This window comes from Oryx dammah, unplaced genomic scaffold, assembly GCF_014754425.2.
Source record: "Oryx dammah isolate SB20612 unplaced genomic scaffold, SCBI_Odam_1.1 HiC_scaffold_23, whole genome shotgun sequence".
NCBI classification, from domain to species: domain Eukaryota; kingdom Metazoa; phylum Chordata; class Mammalia; order Artiodactyla; family Bovidae; genus Oryx; species Oryx dammah.
The window spans coordinates 73,232,393-73,247,412 of NW_024070207.1; the positions used below are offsets into that span (position 1 = coordinate 73,232,393).

The 15,020-nt window shown below is 44.5% G+C and overlaps 1 protein-coding gene across 2 annotated transcripts in view; it reads right to left on the minus strand.

Annotated features, from left to right (window-relative positions):
* Positions 1–15,020, minus strand: part of EDA (ectodysplasin A) — a 358,319-nt gene that overhangs the window by 5,607 nt on the left and 337,692 nt on the right. The window contains exons 3-7 of one of the 2 annotated variants that reach the window (XM_040265762.1): positions 10,929–10,952; positions 6,013–6,192; positions 4,085–4,119; positions 3,126–3,177; positions 159–283 (exon numbers count right to left, since the gene is read on the minus strand). In XM_040265762.1, the coding sequence (XP_040121696.1) occupies positions 159–283; positions 3,126–3,177; positions 4,085–4,119; positions 6,013–6,192; positions 10,929–10,952 (416 nt within the window). Of the gene's footprint in view, positions 1–152; positions 284–3,125; positions 3,178–4,084; positions 4,120–6,012; positions 6,193–10,928; positions 10,953–15,020 lie in introns of both variants that reach the window. The other variant, XM_040265761.1, reaches the window with a different exon arrangement.

Sequence of the window (15,020 nt, forward strand, 5' to 3'; positions counted from 1 at the left end):
TTTCAACTCCCTCCCCGAGTGGGTCTTCCCTCCAACCCCGCCACCCAGGACTTCAGCCATTGGCTGGTCTGGGCTGGCTCCACAGTGCCCCTCTGTGGCATGCAAAGGATCTGCATTCTGGATATAAGAGTTAGGCCTGAGACCGTACTCACTTCTACCTGACTATAGATGAAGTAGGTGCCGTCCACCAGTACCTCCAACTCCCCGCTGCGGGGGTGTAGTTTAAACACCTTGGGGTTCATGGTGATGCGAGACCAGTCATTGAGTACTCCACCTGAAAGATCTCAGTATGAGAGAACGGCAGTCATTCAGTACATGTCAGAATCATCTGGGCAATAGAAACAACAAATATCAAGCTGTACACAACCCCCACCCCCATTGCGATATAACCCGGATAGCCCAGGAGGCCAAGCTTTAAGAAGAACATCCGGAAGCAGAGAAAGCGGTCTGTTTGTAAACTGGCAGCCAGGCCTACTTTAGGTCCCTGGGGTCTGTATGTCCTTTCTCTTTCCTTTTCTGACTTCTCTGTCTAGAAGGATCTTTAAGCAACACCTTCCAACTGGAATTGGGGGTGGTTGGTAAGAAGAGGGTGGGCATACTGCCCTATTTTCTTTGTTGTTCTGAGACCTGCACAGGCAAAATCCAGACACTGAGGGGCAGGCTAGGTCTTATTATTCCATTTCATCTCACCAGCCATAGCTCCTGAATCCCTATTTCTTTTCCTTGTCCTTAACAGATTCCTTTTTATAGTTCCTCCACACTCATTTCTTTCTGGAAAGTCTCCATGGGCCCCCAGTAAACCACTTGGCCCAAGGATCTGTCTACTCAGAGAACTTTAGGGATCAGGGTTAAGTCAGACTTCATGGCAGCCAGACAAGGAACCTCCAGGAATAAGGCCATGTAGAGCAGAGGCATCTTTGTGAGAGTGAGGGATCAACTGCCACGCAGCCCTAGAACCAGCCAAATGGATGGAGAGGGTGTCAGAGCATGGAGGCACTGCTGCAAAGCATTTCTCATTAATACCCCATTGCAAGTGGAGAGGCATGTGAGGCAGGAAGAAGGGCTTCCCTTTCCATTCTGTAGCAAAGGGGATGTTCCTTCCCACCCTAAGAGGAGGGAGTTTAGGCTTGGGAGCCTTTTCCCTTCAAAACCATCCATTCTTAAAGATGTAGACATAGAGAACAGATTTGTGGACATGGGGCTGTGTGTGCAGGGGGGATGGAGGTGGTGGGATAAATGGAGAGAGTAGCATGGAAGAATATACACTACCATCTGTAAAATGGATAGCCAGTGGGAATCTGCCGTATGACTCAGGGAACTCAAACCAGGGCTCTGTGACAACTTAGAGGGGTGGGACGGGGTGGGAGGTAGGAGAGAGGTTCAAAGGGAGGGGATATATGTACACCTACGGCTGATTCATGCTGATGTATGACAGAGACCAAAACAACATTGTAAAGCAGTTATCCTTCAATTAAAAATAAATTTAAAAATCCATTCTTCATCCAAGAAAACATGTTTTGAAAGTCCATCCTTGGCTAGTCTCGGGAGGTCTGCCTTTCCGAGGTGTGAGGAAAAGGTGCCCATCTTCCCTTGAGGTGATAAGCAGACGGGATAGGAGTTCAGAGGAGACGCTCTGGCTCTGTCCCTCACAGAGGACCATTCTGCAGGAAATCTTCTACTCCTGACCCCTCACTCTTGATTCTGCTGGAACTAAAGATCAGCATAGACTACTACTGGGGATTGGCCCAGAGGGGTCGGAACTAGTCTTGTATGGTGGGAGCAAAATCAGTAGCTTCTGGCATAACACTGAGGCCACCCAAACAAATCTATTTCCTGATTGTCTCACTCTTCCCTGAATAGATGGTGATCATGGCCTACCCAGTGTCCTGGGTCTCAAGGCACTTGGTCCCAGCAGGACAGTTTGGGTTTTGGTGCCATTATGTTCTTACTTATGTTTCTGAGGCAATGAAGTCAGGCATCCAGGTGGCAGTCCGAGAGGTACCCAAGCCCAGTCACTAAGGAAGCAGAGCACAGCCAGTTCAGGACTGACTGGGTTCTTAGAAGCTGTTGTCCCCATGCGGCAGGTTTCTGACCCTTCATTTACTGCTTTTGTACTCACAGCCCCTCCCTTCTACTCTAAGCTCTGCAAGCATCTGGCATCTTGGCTGGCTTGCTGCTTCCTGAGGCTCCTGGGGGTTCATGCATTTTAGGCTTTGCATACCCTGGGGACTGGACATTATTTCAAAGCCCTGTTCTTTAATGAATGTTCATGTCTCTTTGGGAAGAAAATGAAGCTAATCACTCAGTGGAGTATACACACACATCACTGAAGTAGCATAGTACAGTGGAAAGAGTCAGAGAGATGTGGTTTTGAATCCCAGCTCCTACTTTTAATGGAAATCTTGGGCCAGTTAATTAACCTTTCTGAGTTTCAGTTTCGGTCTTTGTAGAAAGGAGCTAATGCCTACCTTTGTTGTGAGGATCAAATCAAATCAAAGACAAAACTCTAAAGTACCATACAAACGTAAGGCAGTAGATTTATTATGGTGTTATCCAATCTCTCTGGCACTCTGTTTCCCCACCTTTGAAATGCAGGGATTACATTAAATGTAGGATTTCTAACCTCCTTCAGTCCACCCCCTTTTTTTGTAGACACTAGCATCTCATACTTCCTACAGAGTCTAACATGCCCCCCACTTCCCTGAGAGAAATGCCCCCTCCACCCTAGACCCATCACACAAGAAGATTTGATTTTATGTATTTCTACTTTCTATAATTTGTATTGTGAAAATGTTGATCAAACTATACATATTCCCAATGGTGACTCTGATTCAGCCTCCACTTTCCAAGAATCCTGGGTTTAGACAATGTCTCAAGTCCCTTTCAGCTGCTTCTTTTTTTTAATCTGTGCTTCTAACTGCAATTTGTAGTAACCAGTCTGAGGGCAAGCAATTACTTGAAACAGCCAGCAGAGGGCAAAATGGAGTAGAGAATGGCCCCTAGTGTCAAGGGTACCTTCGGAAAGGTCTGGGAGGAACTAAGCTGGGTGGTTATTTGAAGGCTGTGGGTGAAGGTGGTGGCAGGAAAAAACTCTTCTTAGGGAGAGAGCCTACTTTGACTCTTACCATTCTTGACTTGAATCGCTGACCCTTGGCCCTGTAGATGCACCACGGCTGGCTGGGAGGATGAGAAGGACAGAGAAAGTAGTCACTGTGAGAAATGGCTGCTTGCTCAGCCACCAGTTGCCAGGATCCCACCTTCTAGTCTTCATTTGTATCCCAATTCTGACCCCTCTCCCCTGTCTTGGGACGCGAGTAGCCACATTTCTACTAGAGGGTAATATGATTTTATAGCTCTGCCAAATGTAATGCCTCTGAGCCTCATTTCCCTGTGAAATGGGGATTCTGAGAATCTCTGTCTGGCTTCTCTCACAGAGATGTCTGAAGATCAACTGAGGTGACGAATATAAAATACCCTGTAAGCCATCCAGCACCGTGCAGCTGTGTAGATTGATTGCTGTGGCCAAACAGCTGTAGTGAGAGAAGCCGTGATGAGACAAGGCGAGGCAGTGGAAACTGCCAGTAGAGATGGATCAGGAAGCTCAGAGACTAGGGAGGAGCCCTTCAGGCCATGAAGGCAGAAGGCCAGGCTGGGCTTGACCTGGAACTGGTTGGCTGATTTTCAAGAACATATTCTTAAACTTCTAAGCTGCTAACGTCAGGTGGTTGGAATGCCGACAAAGTGTCTGGTGTAGTTGGGGAGCCCCAGGACCAGGTGAATAGACCTCACTGACAGCTCATGTGAGCTGACTATTGGGCTTGGCTGTGGTGACCCTCTGTCTCCTAGGGAATGGGGAAAAATAGCTGCAGCTCAGTTTTCTTGCTAAAAGCAGGCCCTGGGGCAAAGTTTTTCTATTCATGGGAGGGGGCTGTGAATGAAAAGCCCCCAGAACCTCCAGGGTCTCCTCACAAAAGAAAGCCTCAGCAAACTTAGCAGGGAGCAAACTCAGCAGGGAGCAAACTCAAGGGTGGCTCAGGCCTGTGGCCTTCCCTTCTTCCCAGCAAGACAGCAATTCCCAGCCAACCTGGTTTTCTCGAGTTCCAGCTTTATCAGCAGCACCTGCAAAATAGGACAGGCCAGTCAGAGGGCATGCTCTGTCTACTTGCTTTTCTCTTCATCTAGGCAGCCAATGGCACTGAGCTTTTGCTCCCTGTCTGAGCCAAGCCAGGCTCAGTCTGAGCCTTTTGCCAAGCATCAACTGAGCCTTATTTTCCAGGACTCAGAGCTAGAGGGAGTCAGGGTGTGATGCAGGGCTCTGGAGTGGGAGATGACATCCCTTTCTTCTCTGACTTGTCCCTGACCTGCATCTTCAATGCGCCCAGCACCCAGAAGGAAACTGGCCTCTTGCCAACAATGGCCCAAGGCAAGTGCCACTGAGCACCCATGGTGACAGAGGAGAGTGCAGTCCTGCCACCATGGGACCCCGAGACAATGGTACTTGCTTCTTTAGCCTTTTGTTCTCTTTCTATTAATTTTCTCTGTAGAATGCATTGCCATTTGTACACATCTTGCTTCAATTGTCATTCTCCTCCTGTATGACATAAATTCCACGAGAACTGGAACCACTAGTCAATATATCTCTTGCACATAGAAAGTATGCAATGAATATTTGTAGAAAGATGGGATGAAAAAAAATTCCAAACTGCATTTCTTGGGGCCACAATGACACTGATTAGCCCTGTTTGAACTACCAGTCAAAGACTATGAGTCTTGTGGCAGTATTCTTGGACCCAGAGAAATCAGCTGTGAAGAGTCCATTTCTGTAAAAGCCCCAAGATGAGGGGAGCAGGAGAAGGAAATAGCAACTGACCTAAGCCCAGGCAGTCTGACTCCTGTCAACTCTGATTAGGCAGGTTTGGATCTGCATCTATACCTTTGGGATGGCCTTCTGGGCCCAAGGGGAAAGATGCAAAGAGATTAAATGCTATTCAAATGGGCAACGTGGTAGGGGAAGGATGTAGCACAATAAGCACTTGGTTCCTCAACCAGATTGGTCTTGGTGCCTGTGTCTGCTTCTTCCACAGCCTGAGTGACTCATAAGTTTCCAGCTCCTTGATTATCAGTGACTACTGGTCTAGCTCTATGGGAAAGGCATTTTAGAGTTCCGGGGATGAGACTACTCTAGGGCTTGTCATTCTGTCCAGCCCCCAACATTCCTCTCCATGTTGTTGTTATTGTTTAGTCGCTAAGTTGTGTCTGACTCTTTGTGACCTCATGGACTGTAGCCCACTGGGCTCCTCTGTCCATGGGATCTCCCAGGCAAGAATACTGGAGTGGGGTACCATTTCCTTCTCTAGGGGATCTTCCTGGGCCAGGGATCGAACCTGCATCTCCTGCACTGGCAGGTGAGTTCTTTACCTGGGAGCCACTAGGGAAGCCCATTCCTCCCCTTTGCCTTTTTCTAATCAAACATCAGTATGTGAAGCTAGATGCTGGAAATCAGGAGACAAAATCCACAGGTCAAGAACAGGTATCTCTTCCTTGACAGGTTGGTATAAATATGAAGTTAGAGCAAGGCAGGCCCTACTGACTTGTTCAATTCCTAGCTCTCCACTGAGCTAGGAGACCACACACCACCAGTCGTGTCTGACTTTTTGCGACCCTAAGGACTGTAGCCCACCAGGTTCCTCTGTCCATGGGATTCTCCAGGCAAGAATACTGGAGTGGGTTGCCGTGCCCTCTTCCAGGGAATCTTCCTGACCCAGGGATCAAACCAGTGTCTCTTACATCTTCTGCATTGGCAGGCAGATTCTTTACCACTAGCACCTCCTGGGAAGCCCCATAAATAAGAAGTTAGAGCAGGGCAGGCTCTACTGGCTTGTCCAATTCCTAGCTCTGACTGAGCAAGGAGACCACATACCATCATTTTAAACTGCTCTTGGAATCACCTGCTCCTGTTCTATCAGACAACTTTTAAGGAACCTAGGATGGTGGAGAGATGGAGGAACTCACCAGAAGGTCCTTGGAGGCCAGGGGGTCCTTGAGGACCAGGAGGACCTGGAGGGCCGGGTGGTCCCATAACAGTTGTTCCTGGAATCCCAGGAATCCCTGGAATCCCTGGGGGTCCTTGGGGTCCTGGAGGTCCTGGAGGTCCTGGGGGGCCATTGGGTCCAGGAGGCCCTGCCTTCTTTCCTGAAAGATGAGATTTGGTATCACATTTATAATTATTAACTGAGTGTACTGTCAGGAGTTCCACAGCTTTCTCATGACACAAAGTTGGCCCTCTGGGAGTTCCTGCTCTTAAAGAGGTGGATACTGTTATCACACACCACACACACACACACACTTTGTGTTTCATGAATCAGCATTTACAGGCTGGGTTTGAAGAAATAATGACCCTCAAGGAATTTGGTCTTGTGTGGAAACAGACACAGTCACAGGACAGTAGAAATGTTGCATTAATTGTAGGGACAAAATGCTGGAGAGGTCAGGAAGCTTAAAAAAGGAGGTTACCGTTTGGCCAAGTCCAAAGGATCAGAATCACCAAGTGGGTAGACCGTAAAAAGTGGGCCACTTTTTACAATTGAGAACTGGGCTACTGTTGCAGAGCGTGGCTCTCATGTTTACTATCCAGTTTGGTGGGCTTGATGTGGATGAGGCTAGCAACCTAGGAGGCCAGCTTGACCTTAGGACGACTATCAGCTCCAGGAAGGCTTCCTCTAGGAGTCAGGATGTGCAGGGACTTGAGCTAGGATGAGGCTGGAAAGTAGAATTGGAAGGGGTCTGGGAAGATGAGAGGTGGTGGGAGGAGGGAGGAGAGAAAGAGAGAGAGAGAAGGCTCAAGTAACATAAGGAAAGAAGGGGTAGTGGAGACCAGAGGGAGCTGAGCTGTGGAGGAAGCAGCAGGCAGGTTTTGCTTTCTCAGCTGACCTCTCTAAACCCTATTTTTAAAGAGCTCTGGGAAAGGAAATTCTGCAGAATCCCTTAGTAACATGTTCCAGTGTTTATCACCCCCTCACTGTTAGGAAGTTCTTCTGTATATTGAGCTGAAATTCCTCCTGTGGAAGTTTAAGCTCTTATACTATTGTTTGTATAGGTAGAAAAGAATAGTTGCCATTATACAGACAATAACCCTAATGTGCTCAAGGACATTAAGTCACCTATCAACTTCTATTTTTATAGGCTAAATAATCTAGCTTCCCAGAGTCTTCTTTCCTCAGAGGCCCTATTCTTGAATGTATTTATTAATCAAGCCACCAGATCCTCCCCATTTCCTCCTTGCTCTCTTTTCAGAGCAGTCTCAGCCTTCTATTCCACATTCCAGTCCTTCCCATATTCCCACCAGAACTATGTTAACCAGGTTCTAACTGTGGCCTTGAACTGAAGGCTCCAGTCCTTCCTGTTTACCTCCTCTCCTCTGTGCAGTCCAATTCAAAAACTGCAGGTGGTCACAGGAGGGCGGCTGCTTCCTCACTTCCCTGCCTTTTCACAGTCTTGTGGAAGTCCCAGGAATGGGAGCCTTTCCCCAGCCTCCATCATGGTGTCTTCACTTGTGATATTTCTTCCTTTAAAAATATACCCCCGTCAAGTCTCACTTAAATACCTCTTTCCTGACACTGCCTTCTGGCTTCCTGGACTCACAGGCTAGAGAATCCTGTTCTGATTCATCAGGTTCTCTTTTAAGGAGAATGCCACACTCAAGAAACCCAATCCCCATGGCAACGCCACTCAAGAGGTCAGTTGTCCATGTCTAACCACATCTGCATTTACAATGAAACAACAACGTTATTGTGGGGCCCCTTCCCCAGGGAGGAAAGTAAGGAAAGTACAGAGAGCTTTTCTCCCAGGAAGAGGCAGGAGTTTTAGCATTTTCCCTGCACTTAGCAGCAAAAGATTGAATCTGCCCAGTTACGAGATCTAGCCAATTTTAAGATGCAGAACAGGAAAGCCATCTCCCTTCAGATTTGGGCAGATTCCAAGTCAGGCTTATTCAGTCAGGCCCAAGTTTCAATTCCACCTAGTGTAGTGGAAAAAACAGGGAATCTGTAGTCGGGAGATAAGTCTGTAAGCCTCAGCTCTGCCATGGACATATACTTTGGGCAAATTCCTTCTTCTCCCTGAGCCTTAGTTTCTCCATCAGTGAATGAGGAGCTTGGCTTCGATGATTTCTCTGTTTCCTCGCAAGACTGAGGTTCCACAAGGAGGACTGACTTGCCCCTGAGACTCAGGAGACCTCCCTACTTGATTATAAAGGCTGCTTCTCTCATTCTTTTCTGGGTGGCACAGACACATGGGATGGTACATAGTAGGCTGTCTCCTGTCACAGAATTTCTAGGCCTAACAGTGATTTTTGAGCTAGAGGGGGTTCTGCGGGTAGTGTGAACTTCAGTATCAATACTGTGAGTCTCCTGTGATTATTAATGTAATTTTGGAAGAATCAGAGCCAGAAACTCCTCTAGTGAAAGAGAATACTGGTTGAAGTGTAAACAGAGAATGTTCACTTATGAAAATGCTAGAAGGAATCTGGGAAATAGATCCTTCTGGGATCTAGTTCTGCAGCTGGTGGTCTTTGCTTCTCTGCAACCAGGTTTAGGCAAGTGCACTTCTCATCTTTGCATACTTATAGAAAATTGGCCCAGAGAGAAGCATGCACAAAATGACCCCTGGACTAAGAGGATGACTTTAGAGTATTGCATTTCTTCTCTGGATTTCCTTACTTTAACAGAGCACTTCATGATGCAAAAGCCCAGAGACTTTTGTACGTATCAGGTTACCCTGTGTAGTCTTAGATGGAAGAATACACACAATTTTTTTAGTGACACTCAAATTGTTGACAGAATGAATTAAGAGTGGGGAGAGAGAGTTATGGGAGGGGGAAAATTCCATTAAAGGATGGACATGAAATGAACAAATCAATTTACCTCTTCAGGCACGTGCCTACACATTGTATCCAAGGAAATCCATATTAAATGGCTTCTAAATCACTTTTAGCCAAGGCAAATGTTTAAGGCCCGTGTGCATTCTATTCCCAGTAATGGCCCATGTACCAGGTAGTAGTGCTGGGCAGCAATTCGAGTCACTACCAGAAGCTTTGGGATCTCCTGAGTTTGTAATTCCAGAGCTTCTCACATAGACAATTGCCTTCTAATACCACTGCCAAGAGTGTTCTCTCGGGGTCATCCCTTGGCTGACACTGAACCGGGTGCTGTTCCCCACCACACGTATGCCCTATATTTGGGTAAATCACTAGCCTACTTGCTGTTTCCCCAGATATGATGTGTTCTTTTATACCTCCGAGACCTGCCAGTTCTCTTTGCTAGAATGTTCTTCCCTTTCTCTTTTCCCCCCTCATCCTTCAAAGTCCAGGTTAGATAATATTTCCTCTGAGATGTGGTACCTCATCCCCCAGGGAGAACTACTTGTTCTTTCTCTGTGCTCTCCCCAGGACCTGCTCATGCTGCTGTGATTGAATTTTTAAATACTATAATACAATTATTTGTGTGTTCTTCCATGATTCCAACTATACTGGGAGATTTTGGAGGGCAGAAACCATTCATCTTCATCTCTGTATCTCAGTTGATGCTTATTCACTGTCTAGTGAATGAGTGAGTAGGAAAAAACCCCTAGTAGCTATCATTACAAAGCACTCTTGAGGCTACCTATTAAGAAAAAAAAGAAGTCAACCCTGGGCTCATGTTAGGAGCAGAGGGTGTCATTGTCCAGGCCAGGGGAGCTTTCTAGGTTTGTTAAAATTTCTGTCTTAAAGGGATCTGACAAGAACAGAAAACTACACACTTGAAAGTCAAATTTGCTTTCTTAAAAGACAGAATAGCTCAGTGAATGCCCAGGCCCCACAGAGAAATGTTTCTTCACTGATTCCAGTTCTCTGGCTATTTCCCAATTTTGCTCAGCTCAGGTCCTCAGGGGCCAGGCCATTCCTCAGCCTCTATCCAACAGGGACACAAGTTTCCCATGTGAGCCATGGCACCTCAAGCCACTGGAGTACCCTAGTGCCCAGAGAAGTGTCAGGAGGCAGCTAAAGCCAGTGTTTTGGGTCTAATCTAGGGTTGATAATATATTCTATAAAGCTCCAGAAATGTTAACAGAATTATTTCACTTAGAATATTTTAATGAAAAATCATAAATTTCACTCTATTTTCCTCCCCAGTCAGAACACAAAAACAAATAGGTACTTAAAACTGGTTTCAAGGTTGGATTTCTTAGACCTAAGGAGTGAACCATATTGCCTGGTCCTGTCTTTTGGAACCTATCTGTCGTTGGGTTCTTCTTTTCAAGCAGGCAAGCTCTTGTACAAACTCGTGGGTCATTCCCATTCCAAGTACACTGGAGACTTACAGACCCAGCAATAGTACAATGGATCCACTCAACTAGAAGCTTCTTGGAAAAGACTAAGGGTACTACTATAGCCAAGTTTTTCCATCATAAAGAATATACTGAAATGCCAGAGCAAGAAATATCTTCCCTGACTACTTGAGAAATAGGCGAGGGATAGCTTTTAGGCCAAAAAAGAGGGTACTGACATCTCTCAGGACATCATTCATACCTGCACATTGATTTGATAAAGGAGGAGGAAAAAAGAGAAAAGAGAAGGTCAGGGGAAAGAGTAAGGGAGAATGAAGGAAAGAGAGGTAAAATGAATTGTATGGAAGAGGGAACAAGAAAGAAAAGCAAAAACAACTTTTATAAGTTGCTAAGAAGCAATTCTATTTTTAATAGATTATCACTGAAAAATGATAGCTATTTCTTATTCCCTGGAAGCTATAGTACTCAAGAAGATCACATGTGACTGAGTAAAATAATGGACAAACAGCACTGAAAGAGTATAAAAATCCTTCTCCCTTGATTTTTTTCTTCTAATTTTAGAAAAGACACGATGGCAATTTTATAAAATCAAGAGATTGACTTACCCTTTTTCTTGTTTTTAACAGGACCTATTAAAAAGAAAAAATGGAAATTTAAGTCACTGCAAATTAACAGATAGTGTGTATTCTTCAAGATGTTCACAGGAGGGAGCACTAAGAAACTGCAAATTTGAGAGAGCCCCAAGCTGAGGGTCAGGTTATTGGCAAGGCATCTAACAACTATCAGACCTCCCCAATCTGTCTCTGACTGTTGTAACAATAAAGTTACAAGGAAGATTCTTTCCTAGGGAGAAAAATCTTTCAGGCTTAGTCTTTGGAGTGAAGGAATGAGTACTTCTCCATAAAAATGAAATGTCCAGAAATGCAGAACTCAACAACCTTAGGATGGCATTCGATTAGTTGTGCAAGTCCTGAGACACACATTCAGGTCAGGAACTGATATGAAATCTCGTGTTGAAGCTTGAACGAAAAAAGGGTCATTTTCATGGAAGGAGCAGAGCACTAGCAGTTTACTTTTTAGTCCCTTCCTTGCCGTTACTTAAATTGTTAGTTATACAAGTAGTGCAGCCATAATACATTCACATGGGGGCCACATGAACTCCTACTTTAATTTATCATAAGTTAACAGACACCTTAAAAGAAGTGTCAACCGTTACACCAACAATGGAATCACAAGCATTTTCTGGGGAATTACTTCTAAAGAAAACAATTCTAATCAATTGAGGGCACTCAGAAAACCCAAGGCTTTTCTCATACAGTTAGGTAACAATCACTCCTTAGACATACACAGTTTAGCTGTCTCCAGACGTGCAGGCATGTTTTTCCCTACCGGGGACACAATTCACTTCACTCTGTAGGGGGATTTCATTTTCTTTAGATGCAGGTATTTGAAATCTGTTCCAAACTCCCATGAAGACTCTAATGGACCACATTAAACCCCTGTCAGTGCCCTCAGGAGCTCACAAGAAGAACATCAAGCATTTGCTGTATATTGTTTCATAGACTATGAAACATATTTCCATCTGTCATCTTATTTTATTCTTGCAACAAGCCTGAATGATCTTTACTAGTAAGAGCTCGTTCTATCAGAGATTCTGTCTAAGCAGACTCAATCAGAAGTCATAGTCTCTAACTTGGAGGGCTGCCAGTGTGGCCATCAGTCCCTTGAAAACCAATGTCTGTGTAGACTTTCCTGGCAAAATAATTTCACGTGCCACTGTAGGTATTATTATGTGCAGGGAATGTTTATGGTTGGGTTTAGCAACCTGCTGCATTTAAGGTCATGATCCTCCATTCTCTATCCTCATTTTTTCTCTCTCTCCTCCTAGTTTCTTTACTGCCTATCTTTTATGTTTGTTTTTAACAGCACTGAGATTGTACACAGAGGTTCTGGCAAGGAAGCACAGCTAGACAGATATTACTAAATAAGAGGTAGCTTGAGAAGGGCCACCTTCTTGAATAAGAAAGCTATTTGTGGAAGGATTTACATAGAAAGGCCTAATCCCATCAACCAGCTACCAGCTAACTAGTTGGTTACCTCAGCCTGGGAGACCAGTGAGACGACAGCCATTGCAGACACTGCCCTCATAGACAGATTGTATTAGCCCTGGCCAAGCTTTGGACCATTTTAGCTGGTTAAAAGGGTACTACTGTTACACTGTGGGCTTCCCTGATAGCTCAGTTAGTAAAGAATCCGCCTGCAATGCAGGAGACCCCAGTACGATTCCTGGGTGGGGAAGAGCCACTGGAGAAGGGATAGGCTACCCACTCCAGTTGTTGAGCTTCCCTTGTGGCTCAGCCAGTAAAGAATCTGCCTGCAATGCGGGAGACCTGGGTTCGATCCCTGGGTTCGGATGATCCCCTGGAGAAGGAAACAGCTACCTACTCCAGTATTCTGGCCTGGAGAATTCCATGGACTATATAGTCCATGGGGTCGCCAAGAGTCGGACAAGACTGAGTGACTTTAACTTCACTGTTACATCAGACTTCGAAGAAGGCTTTGAGAAAATTAGATGATCACCATGCAACCAGTCCTTACTGAGCATGCCAAGGAAGGAAGAACAGTACATAATGAAACAAGTCTATTCTCAGAGAACTTATAGTTGAATGGGAAAGTACTAAAAGGGAGAGACTTAAGGAATTATACTGGTTAGTTGAGGAAAAAAATTCCTGGAGGAAGTTTGACCTCAGAAGGAAAAGGAGAGAAAGGGAAGTTAAGAATTTTTTATTAACTTCTATTATTTTTATATCAGAAATATCTACTTATTACATATACATAAATGCATGCATATATACATACATAGAAAAGAGGAGCAAAATGGAAAAAATAGCTTTAAAAAACTACTCACAAACAACCCTTATTAACACTTTATGTATATCTAGAAATTTTCTATGCATATAAGTAGGTATTTTCACAAAATAGGATCTTGTTGCTTGATACCTTTCTTCTATGTCAGTAACTACATTTCTACATTGTTATTTTAAATTTGGATACATCAGCATTACATAGGTAACTCTGTATTTTTTCTGGTTCTTTCATTTTTGTATTTAAATCTTTTAATTAATCTGGTATAGATTTGGTATATTGTGTGAGGTAAGTTCAGTTCAGTTCAGTCGCTAAGTCGTGTCTGACTCTTTGTGACCCCCATTGACTGCAGCATGCCTGGCCTCCCTGTCCATTACCAACTCCCGGAATTTACTCAAACTCATGTCCATTAAGTCCATGATGCTATCCAACCATCTCATCCTCTGTCATCCCCTTCTCCTCCTGCCTTCAATCTTTCCCAGCATCAGGGTATTTTCAAATGAGTTAGTTCTTCACATCAGGTGGCCAAAGTATTGGAGTTTCAGCTTCAACGTCAGCCCTTCCAATGAATATTCAGGACTGATTTCCTTGAGGATAGACTAGTTGGATGTCCTTGCAGTCCAAGGGACTCTCCAGAGTCTTCTCCAACACCACAGTTCAAAAGCATCAATTCTTCAGTGCTCAGCTTTCTTTATAGCCCAGCTCTCACATCCATACATGATTACTGGAAAAACCATAGCCTTGACTAGACAGACCTTTGTTGACAAAGTAATGTCTCTGTTTTTAATATGCTGTCTAGGTTGGTCATAACTTTTCTTCCAAGGAGTAAGCGTCTTTTAATTTCATGGCTGCAGTCACCATCTGCAGTGATTTTGGAGCCCCCCAAAATAAAGTCTGCCACTGTTTCCATTGTTTCCCCATCTATTTGCCATGAAGTGATGGGATAAAATTTTTATCTTTATTTTCTGAAATGGTCATGGTGTGAAGAGGGCTGACAGCTACAGGTGCTCAAGGCCCATCTTCCACTTGATTCTATCTGCTCAGTGAACATTTGGCATATCCCTTGAAAAAAAATGAGGATGAAAAAGTATAGACAGATTATCCTTAGATTGTATCACACTTCCCATAGGTGCTAGTGAGTACATCATTTCAACAATATAGGAAGGAGTTCTTTCATAGCTCACCATAGCCAGTAAATAATTCTTATAAGTTTCAACATGGTCCTATAGGTCCTGGTTCATTTTTTTAAATTAAAAAAAAATTAATTGAAGGAAAATTGCTTCACAATGTTGTATTGGTTTCTGATGTACAACAATGAAAATCAGCCTAATTATACATATATCACCTCCCTCTTGAGCCTCCCCAGAGAAGGCAATGGCACCCCACTCCAGTACTCTTGCCTGAAAAATCCCATGGATGGAGGAGCCTGGTGGGCTGCCGTCTATGGGGTCACATAGAGTTGGACACGACTGAAGTGACTTAGCAGCAGCAGCAGCTTGAGCCTCCTTCCCTTTCCCCCAAGTTCTGGTTCTATATCAACCATTCTCATTTCTTTTGCTCAAGGTCATTGTGGTTTTCCATCTTCTAGAGAGAAAATACCAGGGAGCTAGAACTATCCCATGTTAGACATGAATACCTTGACCTAGAGCAAAAGCAGTAACCTCTGCTCTGTTCTGTATCTTTTTAGATATGTTGACTTATTTTCTCTATATGCTTCAGAACCTTTTACATGCCTACTCAGAGCACTACTGGTGTTACATGTCTGTTTCCATGCTAACAGGCTAATTTCTCTATCATTCTAATACCCTCTATTTGGAACCATCATGGTTTCT